The 13,085-nt window shown below is 38.8% G+C and overlaps 1 protein-coding gene across 2 annotated transcripts in view; it reads right to left on the bottom strand.

The window, feature by feature from the left end:
• The window catches only part of USP24 (ubiquitin specific peptidase 24), a 136,377-nt gene that overhangs the window by 42,149 nt on the left and 81,143 nt on the right, over positions 1–13,085 (bottom strand). For both annotated transcript variants that reach the window (XM_065912159.1, XM_065912165.1), the window contains exons 36-39: positions 12,124–12,279; positions 9,884–9,954; positions 8,805–8,965; positions 469–530 (exon numbers count right to left, since the gene is read on the bottom strand). In XM_065912159.1, coding sequence (XP_065768231.1) covers positions 469–530; positions 8,805–8,965; positions 9,884–9,954; positions 12,124–12,279 — 450 coding nt within the window. The remainder of the gene's footprint in view (positions 1–468; positions 531–8,804; positions 8,966–9,883; positions 9,955–12,123; positions 12,280–13,085) is intronic.

Raw genomic sequence — 13,085 nt, 5'->3', positions numbered from 1 at the left:
TAAACACTCTAACAACAGTGTTTCTAACAACGATACTGCAAGTCACCTAACACTAAACAATTACCTGACTTCCATCACTCACTTCTATTACTATCAACATATCACAACAGAGCTTCCCTCTTTTCCTTCAAAACTTCCAAACTGTCAGAATTGACTGTAATGGAGAAAGACTCTTCCTAACAATTCTGTATCAGTGTGATTAAAATATGAGCCTTTGACAATTTTTAATATCAACAAATCTCAATACGTTAATGGCTGGACATATTATAGGAGAAGAGCTAATTGGTACATGGGGTTACATACTACTGTAAAATATTTTCAAGAGAATAAAATTCAACTTCAAACAATAATCATAAAGTTGTTTATATCTCAGATATATTAAGTCAGATTTAGAAATGTCTGTTTGGTTTTCTTTTCTAGTTCTCCTCAACCCCTCCCCTGACATAAATCAGTTAGACATATACTTACTTGTCAGATCATCTAATAATTGGCACCTCAGATCAAAATACTCCATGCACTGGGATAACAGTCTAAAAAATAGATAGATTTGAATGATCAAAAAGAGGCTGATTTGAAAATAAAAAAAATTCCTTATAAGAATAAATTAATGAAACATGAATAAGATAATTTTCCTAAGCATAAAATAACTACATTAATACAACTTAAGTATTTCAGCAAAACACACACTAGTGATTTTACTTATACAGATATAATAAAGGAGTAATAGTGTAAGAGAACAAACTTACTAAATCTATCACATTTTGTAATGATGTACACACTGACTGCATACATAATCCACTGATTACATTCACTGTTCAAATATTAACTGATACACACTAAGGACCTACTACATGCTTGGAACTGTTTTAGGAGACCAATGAACAAGAAACAATGGAGACAGACAACAGATGAAAAATACATACATATGTCAATTGGAGACAGAGCTAAGAAGCAAAATAAAGTGGATAAAAGAAGAAAGAAAAAGGTAAATTCTTTTTTCTAAGATGATCAATGAAGCTTTTTTTTTGGCAATTACAGTAATGAAGAGCACAGGTTTACATTTTAAAGTAAGGTGGACCTTACTTTTAATCCTGGCTCCACTACTTATGGCTCAGACAGTAAAGAATTTGCCTACAATGAGAGAGACCTGGGTTCTATCCTCTGGGTTGGGAAGATACCCAGGAGAAGGGAATGGCTACTAACTCCAGTATTCTTGACTGGAGAATTCCATGGACAGAGGAATCTGGTGGGCTACAGTCCATAGGGTCGCTGAGTGACTAACACTTTCATTTTCCACTACTTAATAGCTGGGTGTCCGGGGACGATGTATTTTAGTTTTCTTAGTTTCCTGATTTCTAGTATATGTGCTGCCAAAGCGAGCACAGTTTCCTGATTTCTAAATGCTTACCAGAGTATTAGAAATAGATGTGCAAACATATATACAAACATAAAGGGCTCAAGAATGCACTAATGATGAGACTACAAAGGAACCAAGAATTATGATTATTAAAAAAGTGGTGATAATAAAACTGCCAAGCTCATTTGGCTACTGTGAAGATTAAATGATAAATATATGCAAAGAATTTAGCATATTGTGAGGCACATAATCAGCCCATAACTGCTATTATCACCATTATTATAGCTTACTACTTAAGCACAATAGCTTATTACTTGGAAATGGTTTACACATTTCAACTAAAGAATCATTGAGCTTACTAGTTAACAAAAGGATCATCTGATCTTAGAAACCTTTTAACTAGGAAAAACTGGAATATTAAAGTAAAAAATCTACAAGGGCAAAAAAAGAGAAGTTTCTATAACTTTTAATCCACGTCTTTGTCAGGGAAAAATCATTCTCTGAAATATGGCCTTATAATATTTAAGAAGAATTAATTTTCATTACCAGAAATATACAACTAATATCTAATTTAGGTTAAATGGGGTCAGCTGTAACATAACTCTAAATTTTAGTTAACTTTTAAACTTTAAAGTCACTCAAAATTATCTTGTCTCAGAAACCAAAATCTTAAATTTCTTCCTTATTTATAAATTTATAAAGTTTAAAATAGCTTAAATGCTTCAAAACAATATTTGAGACTTAGATATGTGGGCCAGGAATCTCCATATATGAGAGATTGTAAGATCGCACTATGACCAACTGTATACCAACTGTATCGGATAACCTAGACGAAATGGAAAATCCTTAGAAGCATAACACTTCAGAAGACTGGACGAGGAAGAAACAGTGATTGTATACTATCACTAACAAGAACACTGAATCAATAAAAAACCTATCAACAAAGAAAATTTTTGGACCAAATGGCTGCACTGGTAAATTCCATTCAACATTTAAAGAAGAATCAACACCAACCCTTTTCAAACTTTTCCCAAAAAATGGAAGAGGAAGGAACACATCCTAGCAAACCTAATTTGGCAGTCACATTTAAAGAATTAAACACCATGAACAACCGAGACTAATATCTGGAATGCAAGGATGGTTCAAAATACGAAAACCAATCAATGAATATACTACATTAACAGAATGAAGGAAAAAAAACCTCACATGATTACCTTGATTAACACAGAAAAAATGACAAAATTTAATGCCTTTTCATGCTAGAATCACTAGACAAAGGAGGAGCATAAGAATGAGAGAAAATATATGCAAATCATGTATGTAATAAGGGATTAATATTCAGAATATATAAAGAACAACAACAAAAAATGGAAAACCTAACTTAAAAATAAGAAAAAGACTTGAACAGACATTTCTCCAAAGAAGATACACAAATGGCCAATAAGCACAAAATGAGATACTCAATATCACTAATTACTAGAGAAATGCAAATGAAAACCCCAGGTGCCACTTCACACTCATTAGGGTAGTTATTATCAAAGCAAACAGAAAACAAGTGTTGGCAAGAATGTGGAGAATATGGAACCCTTATACATTGCTGGTGGGAGAGTAAAATGCTACAGCTACTGTGGAAACAATGTGGTGGTTCCTCAAAAAAAATCAAGTACGGAACTATTACATGACCCAGCAATTCTACTTCTGGGCATATACACAAAAGAACCAAAAGCAGGACTCAAAATGGTATCCATATACTCATGATTGATAGTAGCATTATTTATACCAGCTAAAAGATGGAAACTAAATGTCCACCTATGGGTGAATAACTCCAGAAAGAAAGAAGGGATGGAGCCAAAGCAAAAACAACACCCAGTTGTGCATGGGAATGGTGATAGAAGCAAGGTCCGATGCTGTAAAGAGCAATATTGCATAGGAACCTGGAATGTTAGGTCCATGAATCAAAGCAAATTGGAAGTGGTCAAACAGGAGATGACAAGAGTGAACGTTGACATTCTAGGAATCAGTGAACTAAAATGGAATGAAATGGGTGACTTTAACTCAGATGACCATTATATCTACTACTGTGGGCAGGAATCCCTTAGAAGAAATGGAGTAGCCATCATAGTCAACAAAAGAGTCGGAAATGCAGTAATTGGATGCAGTCTCAAAAACAACAGAATGATCTCTGTTTGTTTCCAAGGAAAACCATTCAATATCACAGTAATCCAAGTCTATGCTCCGACCAGTAATGCTGAAGAAGCTGAAGCTGAATGGTTCTATGAAGACCTACAAGACCTTCTAGAACTAACACCCAAAAAAGATGTCCACTTCATTATAGGGGACTGGAATGCAAAAGTAGGAAGTCAAGAAACACCTGGAGTAACACGCAAATTTGGCCTCGGAGTTCGGAATGAAGCAGGGCAAAGGCTAATAGAGTTCTGCCAAGAGAATGCACTGGTCATAGCAAACACCCTCTTCCAACAACACAAGAGAAGACTCTACACATGGACTTCACCAGATGGCCAACACTGAAATCAGACTGATTATATTCTTTGCAGCCAAAGATGGAGAAGTTCTACACAGTTAGCAAAAAGAAGACTGGGAGCTGACTGTGGCTCAGATCATGAACTCCTTACTGCCAAGTTCAGACTTAAATTGAAGAAAGTAGGGAAAACCACTAGACCATTCAGATATGACCTAAATCAAATCCCTTATGATTACAGAGTGGAAGTGAGAAATAGATGGAAGGGACTAGATCTGATAGAGTGCATGATGAACTATGGACAGAGGTTCGTGACATTGTATAGGAGACAGGGATCAAGACCATCCCCAAGAAAAAGAGATGCAAAAAAAGCAAAATGGCTGTCTGAGGAGGCCTTACAAATAGCTATGAAAAGAAGAGAAGCAAAAAGCAAAGGAGAAAAGGAAAGATACACTTATTTGAATGCAGAGTTCCAAAAAATAGCAAGGAGCGATAAGAAAGCCTTCCTCAGTGATCAGTATAAAGAAATAGAGGAAAACAACAGAATGGGAAAGACTAGAGGTCTCTTCAAGAAAATTAGAGATACCAAGGGAATATTTCATGCAAAGATGGGCTCAATAAAGGACAGAAATGGTAGGGATCTAACAGAAGCAGAAGATATTAAGAAGAGGTGGCAAGAATACACAGGAGAACTGTACAAAAAAGATCTTCACGACCCAGATCATCATGAAGGTGTGATCACTCATCTAGAATCAGACATCCTGGAATATGAAGTCAAGTGGGCTTTAGGAAGCATCACTATGAACAAAGCTAGTGGATGTGATGGAATGCTAGCTGAGCTATTTCAAATCCTGAAAGATGATGCTGTGAAAGTGCTGCACTCAATATGCCAGCAAATTTGGAAAACTCAGCAGTGGCCACAGGACTGGAAAAGGTCAGTTTTCATTCCAATCCCAAAGAAAGGCAATGCCAAAGAATGCTCAAACTACCACACAATTGCACTCATCTCACATGCTAGTAAAGTGATGCTCAAAATTCTCCAAGCCAGGCTTTAGCAATATGTGAACTGTGAACTTCCAGATGTTCAAGCTGATTTTACAAAGGGCAGAGGAACCAGAGATCAAATTACCAACATTTGCTGGATCATTGAAAAAGCAAGAGTTCCAGAAAAACATCTATTTCTGCTTCATTGACTATGCCAAAGCCTTTGACTGTGTGGATCACAACAAACTGTGGAAAATTCTGAGAGAGGTGGGAATACCAGACCACCTGACTTGCCTCTTGAGAAACCTGTATGCAGGTCAGGAAGCAACAGTTAGAACTGGACATGGAACCACAGACTGGTTCCACATAGGAAAAGGAGTACATTAACGCTATATACTGTCACCCTGCTAATTTAACTTATATGCAGGATACATCATGAGAAACGCTGGGCTGGAGGAAGCACAAGCTGGAATCAAGATTCCTGTGAGAAATATCAATAACCTCAGATATGCAGATGACACCACCCTTATGGCAGAAAGTGAAGAAGAACTAAAGAGCCTCTTGATGAAAGTGAAAGAGGATAGTGAAAAAGTTGGCTTAAAGCTGAACGTTCAGAAAACTAAGATCATGGCATCTGGTCCCATAACTTCATGGCAAATAGATAGGGAAACAGTGGAAACAGTGTCTGACTTTACTTTTTGGGCTACAAATTCAGTGCAGATGGTGACTGCAGCCATGAAATAAAAAGACGCTTACTCCTTGGAAGAAAAGTTATGACCAACCTAGACAGCATATTAAAAAGCAGAGACATTACTTTGCCAATAAAGGTCCGTCTAATCAAGGCTATGGTTTTTCCAGTAGTCATGTACGGATGTGAGAGTTGGACTATAAAGAAAGCGAAGTGCTGAAGAATTGATGCTTTTGAACTGTGGTGTTGGGAGAAGACTCTTGAGAATCCCTTAGACTACGAGGAGACTGGGTGTTCATTGGAAGGACTGATGTTGAAGCTGAAACCCCAATACTTTGGCCACCTGATGCAAAGAGCTGACTCATTTGAAAAGACCCTGATGCTGGGAAAGACTGAGGGCAAGAGGAGAAGGTGATGACACAGGATGAGATGGTTGGGTGGCATCACCAACTCAATGGACATAAGTTTGGGTGGACTCTGGAAGTTGGTGATGGACTGGGAGGCCTGGCATGCTGCAGTTCATGGGGTTGCAAAGAGTCAGACATGACTGAGTGACTGAACTGAACTGAACTGAAGGGTGAATGGATAAACAAATATGATATATACAAAAAGGAATTATCATTCAGTCTTAAATAGAAATGAAACCCTGACTCACGCTGTAACATGGATGAATCTTGAAAATACTATGGTAAGTTAAAAAAGCTAGATAGAAAAGGACAAATATTGTATGATTTCACTTTTACAATGTACCTAGAATAGTCAAATTTATAGAGATAGAAATTAAATTGGTAGTTGCTGGTGCCTGGAGGGAGGAGGGAAATGAATGAGGTATTATTGTTTAATGGGAGAAGAATTTCAGTTTGAGATGCTGGAAAAATTCTGGAAACAGACAGTGGTGATGGTTACACAAAAATGTGTATGTACTTAATTTCACTAAGTTACACTCCTAAAATGGGTAAAATTGTAAGTTTTATGTTACGCATATTCTACCACAGTAAAAGAAAAAAAAAATCTAGTAAATCTAAAAAAAACATCATCTACAAGATTGTCTCTGAACTATCTCATCATGTCCTTTGTCCATCTTTCTATTTGGCTGTTGGTCTTTTGTGGCTTATAATATCTCTTCTTATGTATTATCAAAATTAGTTTGCTGTCTGTCACATATGTTCATATGTTATAAGTCTATATAGTAAGTTTAACTGTCTTTTGACTCAGGTATATATTTTTTTCATAGAAAATTTTAATTTTTTGGAGTCAAATTTACCAGTCTTGCATTTAGTGACTTCTTACTGGGTGTAGACTTCCAGTTTAGAATGCTAAAGAGCTTGGCTGCACAACAAGGTGAATACACTTAATGTTACTGCACTGTACAGTTAAAAATGGTTATAATGTTAAATGTTCTGTTATGGATCTTCCCAACCCAGGGATTGAACCTGGGTCTCCACATTGTAGGCAGATTTTCTACCTGTGCCACCAGGGAAGCCCCTATGTATATTTTACTACACTGAAAAAAAAAAAAGACCAAGTTTGGTATTTGGAGTTTTTGTTGTGGTTCAGTCACTTAGTTGGGCCCAACTCTCTGCAATCCCATGGACTGCAACATGCCAGGCTTCCCTGTCCTTCACTGTCTCCCAGAGTTTACTCAAACTCATGTCCATTGAGCCGGTGATGTCTTCCAATCATCTCATCCTCTGTCATCCCCTTCTCCTCCTGTCCTGAATCTTGCCCAGCATCAGCGTCTTTTCTAATGAATAAGCTCTTCATATCAGGTGGCCAAAGTATTGGAGTTTCAGCATCAGTCCTGCCAACTAATATTCAGGGTTGATTTCCTTTAGGATTGACTGGTTTCTCTCCTTGATGTCCAAGGGACTCTCAAAAGTCTTCTCCAATACCACAGTTCAAAAGTGTCAGTTCTTCGGCGCTCAGCTTTCTTTATACTCCACCTCTCCACATGACTACTGGAAAAACCATAGCTTTGACTAGATGGACCTTTGTTGACAAAGTGTTATCTCTGCTTTTTATATACTGTCTAGGTTTGTCATAGCTTTTCTTCAAAGGAGCGAGTATATTTTAACTTCATGGCTGCAGTCACTGTCCACAGTGATTCTGGAGCCCAAAAACAAAGTCTGTTACTATTTCCATTGTTTCCCCATCTATTTGCCATGAAGTGATGGGACCACATGCCATGATCTTAGTTTTTTGAATGCTGAGTTTTAAGCCAGCTTTTTCACTCTCCTCTTTCACCTTCATCAAGGGGCTCTTTAGATCCTCTGCTTTCTGCCATTAGGATGGTGTCATTTGCATATCTGAGGTTATTAATATTTCTCCTGGCAATCTTGATTCCAGCCTAAGCTTCACCCAGCCCAGCGTTTCACATGTTGTACTCTGCTACTTCAGCATTCTTGCCTTGAGAACCCCATGATCAGTATGAAAAGGCAAAGCGATACAACACTGAAAGATGAACCCCCCAGGACGGTAGGTGTCCAATATGATACTGGAGAAGAACAGAGAAAGAGCTCCAGAAGGAATAAAGAGGCTGAGCTGAAGAGGAAGCGGTGCCCAGTTGCGGATGTGTCTGGTGGTATTTGGAGTAGCTCTAACATTTCTACTAAGGGCTTTAATTTATGAAGCATATACAAAGGAAAATATATACTGATTTCACAAATCTCTGTGGCATCTTCTAGGCCCCAGAGCAAGCGCTTGCTGGTAAAGCTGAGCTGGAGAAAGTGGTTTAAACTTGAGGTCAGTGTGGGATTTCTGACTTCCCAGCCTGCGCCTACACTGGGGCACCCTTGTAGGCAGGCTTGTCTCAGGAGGTAGATGGGGCAGGCAGGATGGTTTTACTCAAGTCTCTGAACCTGGACCACAAGCCTCCTTCCATGTCCAGGATGTATAAACCCAAGAAAAAGCTAGAAGGATACCCTAGTACCTCTAGACATGGAGTTATAAAGTATGCTGAAAATGCGATGTACAGGTGTGAACTCTACACAGTGATCTGGCTCAAATAATGCAGTTTCTCAACCACCAGGTGAGTCTTCTTTCTGGGGTAGATGGACCAGGTAGGGTGGAGGTAGAAGCTGGGGTGGTGGAGAGAAAGAGAGCCTGGTATTGTTTCTTCTAACTCTTTGTCCTAAATGGGAGGAAAACCTGAAATGCCTTCTTTCAAGGTATACATGCTGGAAGAGAGAAGGAGAGATTCTGTCATCTCAGTCATGTACTGTGGCCTGTAGGGGAGCAGTACACAGATCATTGCTCCCTCTCTGTATGACGTGAAAGCTTTCATCTTTATTACATACCTCTGATTAACTCCTCGCATGATACTGGTTGGGGACCAGAGAGGCAGCTGAGCAGTGAGAATCACACCCAGCAGAAACTGATTTGGCTTCTGCACATCTGGGTGGGCTGAAGTATCTGTCTGGCTCAGAGTGTACAGCTGATCGCAGGCAACACGGCGAATCTGAAATCACATTTTTAGTGGCCAAGGGTGTACATCAACCAACATACAGACTGCTTATAAAAGGATTTTCCTCCAAAGTCCATACTCTGAAGGATGCTATAAGGCTGTGAGCATTTCAATCAGTAAAGTTTACATTGAATAAACTAGGGCTAATTTAAATCAAGAGTGGTCTGGATACTGATTTCCCAAATTATTCTAGTACTGTATTCTACTCTGGGATTCCCTGGTGGCTCAGATGGTGAAGAATCCACCTGCAGTGTGGGAGACCTGGGTTTGATCACTGGGTTGGGAAAATCCCCTGGAGGAGGGCATGGTAACCCACTCCTGTATTCTTGCCTAGAAAAGAGCATGGACAGAGGAGCCTCGCGGGCTACAGCCACGGAGCTGCAGAGAGTCAGACACAGCTGAGTGTCTGAGCACGGCACATTCTACTCTAATCAACAGGCTTATTAATTTAATGCAAAGGAAAATTAGAAAACACACACACACACACACACAAAAAACCCTCTTCTTCATGTGTCTCAAAGTTAATTTTCAAGGTCATGTATAAAAATGAGAATTCTAAGATCTAATGAAAGTTCACGGCTTGAAGTTGATCTTTCTTGATTTGGGCCAACAAGTTAATGTTTAATGTTGGCTGACTTGGCCAGCTATGGATGTTGAACACTGTAAGATTTTGTTTGTTATAAATAAACACAGGTTAATCATAGCACTAGTCTCTTAACTTCTGGTGAAATACAGACAAGAAAGGAAGGTGATAGTCTAAGTGGTCACTTTGCTGTCATAGTGGTCTGTAGCACTCTATATGACTCCTCAAGAGGACTAAACATCACTCCTTCTAAACTCCACAATGTCACAGGTATCCAGAGAGCCCAGGCAGAATAAGACCAAAGGGGTTTTGTATTGAGTAATCCTTACCTCAGCACTTGGTGATCCAAGCAGAATATCAATGATAAAATCAGCAACACAAGGCAAGTTATAGAAAGAGGCTGAAGGTAAGAATAAGGAGAATGGGGGCAGGGGAGGAAACTAAATTAGGAAATGCATTTTCAAAATTTCAGAAGTTTAGAATAATTTCTTACCCTTAACTATCATAGACATCATCTCTTCTTCCACACAGAATCAAATTCAGTACCTCCATAACTCCCCCGTGAGTGTCTAAGGTGCTTGGGAGCGGGACTGTGTTTAAGTAATCTCTGTACCCTCACTTTTTCCCACAATGTCTTGTGCTCACTAGTCACAGAACAAATATGTCTTGCTTTGATAAACTATCAATAACTCTGAACTATAAAATGTACTCTACAATAAACTTACAAATGATGAAAAAACTTGAAGTTATAATTTTTCTCATCCTGATTTGAAAATATTACTGTAATCAAACAACTGTAGGAAACTGAATGAAAAGTATGGCTTATGCTCAATAGTATTTCACAGTGACTTAGACTTCTCATATATAAGCCTTTAAAAGCAAATCTGACCAAAGTAAATCATTTTTGATACTGTACTGTCAAATTTTTGATACTTTACTGTCCCATAAACATGTAACTTTTTCTGTATGTTTTGATATCTTATATGATGAATTTGGATGTTACACCGAATAATACATAATGATCACCAATTCTATGTAACAGGCAGTCTGAACCAGTAATAATAGAAATGAATTGGGCTCCATGTGTTGGTACAACTTTTAAAAGTCAAGTTGTTAAGACCTCATCCCTGAATAAGTATTTATTGAGGGCCTACTACACACCACACAGTGTTTGGGTGTTAAAAATTCATTAGGAAACAAACGGGACAAAAGTCTCTGTTCTTACGGAGCTTACCATCTAGGTAGGGAGGGGATAATGACAATAAACATAATAAGCAGAGAAATCTTACTGTGGGCTGTACAGTGATAAGTGATATAGAAAAAAATGACAACAAAGAGTCTATAGGTGAATGCTGAGAGAGGTGAGAATTGTGATTTCTCTAAAAAAAGGTGGGGGAAGTGGGAATAGCCAGTGCAAGGGCCCTGAGGCAGGCACGTGCCTGAGTGTCTGGGAATAGCTAGGAAGCCAGGGTGGCTGAAGCATGGTGGGTGAGGCAGGGAGTGCAAGAGGTGAAGGCACATAGGCATCACGGGCGTGGATGATGTCAGGCCTGGAAGGCCTTAGGGAAGATTTGGCTTTCACTCAATGTGAACTGAGGCCACTGCAAGGCTGTAAAGAGAGGAGTGATAAGATCTGACTTACATTTTAGCGGGTCCACTCTGGTTACTGTGTGGAGAATAAACTGCAAGGGTAGAAGCAGGGAGATTAGTCAGGACACTGCTGCTATAATCAAAGTAAGAGATGATGGAGGAGCAGAGGGTACTAACAGCAAAGGTGGCCTAAGGGGAGAAATCCAGGTAGAGTGTGAAGAACGATGTGTTGGCAGACTAGAAGTAGAGTGTAAAGAAAGGAATCCTGGAGTAGGATGACTCCAAGAACAAAAACGCTATTAATTAAGATGGGCAATCTCTTGGGTGCTGTGGGCCAGACCAGTGCTCAGTTCTGGACATGTTAAGTTCAGGAAGTCTATTATATCTAAGTAGAGATGTCAGGGGAGGGGTCCAGGCCACAGAGGCAAATTTAAGTGTTACCGACACATATAGGGAATTTAAGGCTGTGAACATGGACGTGATTATGTGGTGAGAATGAGTGTAGACAGAGAGAAAAAAGTGACCAGGGGCTGAGCCTTGAGGAATCTAATGCTAAAAATACGTTTAGCAATAGCCCCAGTTTGTCAAAACTAACAATAAAGATAAAAGAACAAATCTTAAGTTTCATAATTTTTAATACTGGAGTTATCAGTTTAGGGATTGATATACAATTCTACTTCTATAGCTTATGACCTACAATTTTGGCTTGTTTTAATTCCTCCACTAGATGGTAAGCTCTCCTGGACAGCAGACATACTGCCTTTGTAACATCAACTGTGGAACCTTGTATACAGAGATGCTCAATAAACACTTGTTCAGAATTTAAGTACTCTAGCACTATTCTTACCTATTCCACATGCCAACTTTCCCCTTTTCCATTTCTATTAACATCACCTTATCTATGAAAGGAAATAAATAATTCCCAACAGAAACCTGGCCTTTTCCTAAAACATGAACAGCAAGCAGGCCTCCTGCATACCCAGCTGTTGGCTCCGAAGCTGCAGGCAGGTGACAAGAAGGGACAAAGCCTCTCCAGCAATCAGCGAGTCTTTGGTGGACACGGACTGTTGTCGTACACAGATGCCTGCATGCAAGGCCACTGGGTCCCCTTCACTTCCGGAGCTGCAGTTGCTTCCTGGAAACATACAAAACAGAAGGTTATCGCAGGCTGACTGTGGATCCCACAGGACCCTTGAGATTTTAACCCTTTAATGTGTCCATAATCCTCAAGTGACGGTAAAGAGTTCAAGAAGACACTCTGGTCTAAGAAACAAGAGAGAATCAATCATTTACTTTGACCCCCACTGCTTTCTTTGTACTTAAAACACATTTGGAAGCACTGAAAAATACATTTATGATGAAAAACTAGTTTTAGGTGCCAGAAGCAAGAATAGTGCAATTTTGGAGGCATGTGGGAGTCTTCCTGGGTTATTAGAAATGTTCCTTATCTTGATCTAATGGGTTATACTTATGTAAAAACCCTAAAACTCCTGTACATTTAACATTTCTGTATTTTACTGTGTGTATGTCATACAGTTTAAAAGCTCTATTATTAGTGAGCTATATACACAGCAGGGAAACCAAATGAAGCTAAGAAATAAAGCTATTTATAAAGGCCTAACAGAAAATAACAGGCCAAACCAAGAAAATGATTTTTCCAGGTAAATATTCTGATGAATTTTTATTACAGCCATAATTATTGGCCTCATGACACTTTTATACTCAGCAAGCTAAAATTCTGCTTGGTTTCTCTATTTATTTTGCATTTATAAACTTTTTTCTTAGTATGACATATATAAATGGAGGATGTATATACATACATGTATACTTGAATATGCACAAATCTTGAGGGTTTATTTAGCTTGATGAATTTCTGTTCATGCTCAAAAGCAAGAGAAAAGGCTTTCTCCTTTCTGTGACTCTGAGTAACCTATACAAAGA

This window comes from Muntiacus reevesi, chromosome 1 (genome assembly GCF_963930625.1).
Source record: "Muntiacus reevesi chromosome 1, mMunRee1.1, whole genome shotgun sequence".
Classification (NCBI taxonomy): domain Eukaryota; kingdom Metazoa; phylum Chordata; class Mammalia; order Artiodactyla; family Cervidae; genus Muntiacus; species Muntiacus reevesi.
Note: the sequence above shows the minus strand (reverse complement) of the source record. Positions and strands in the feature narration are given on the sequence as shown.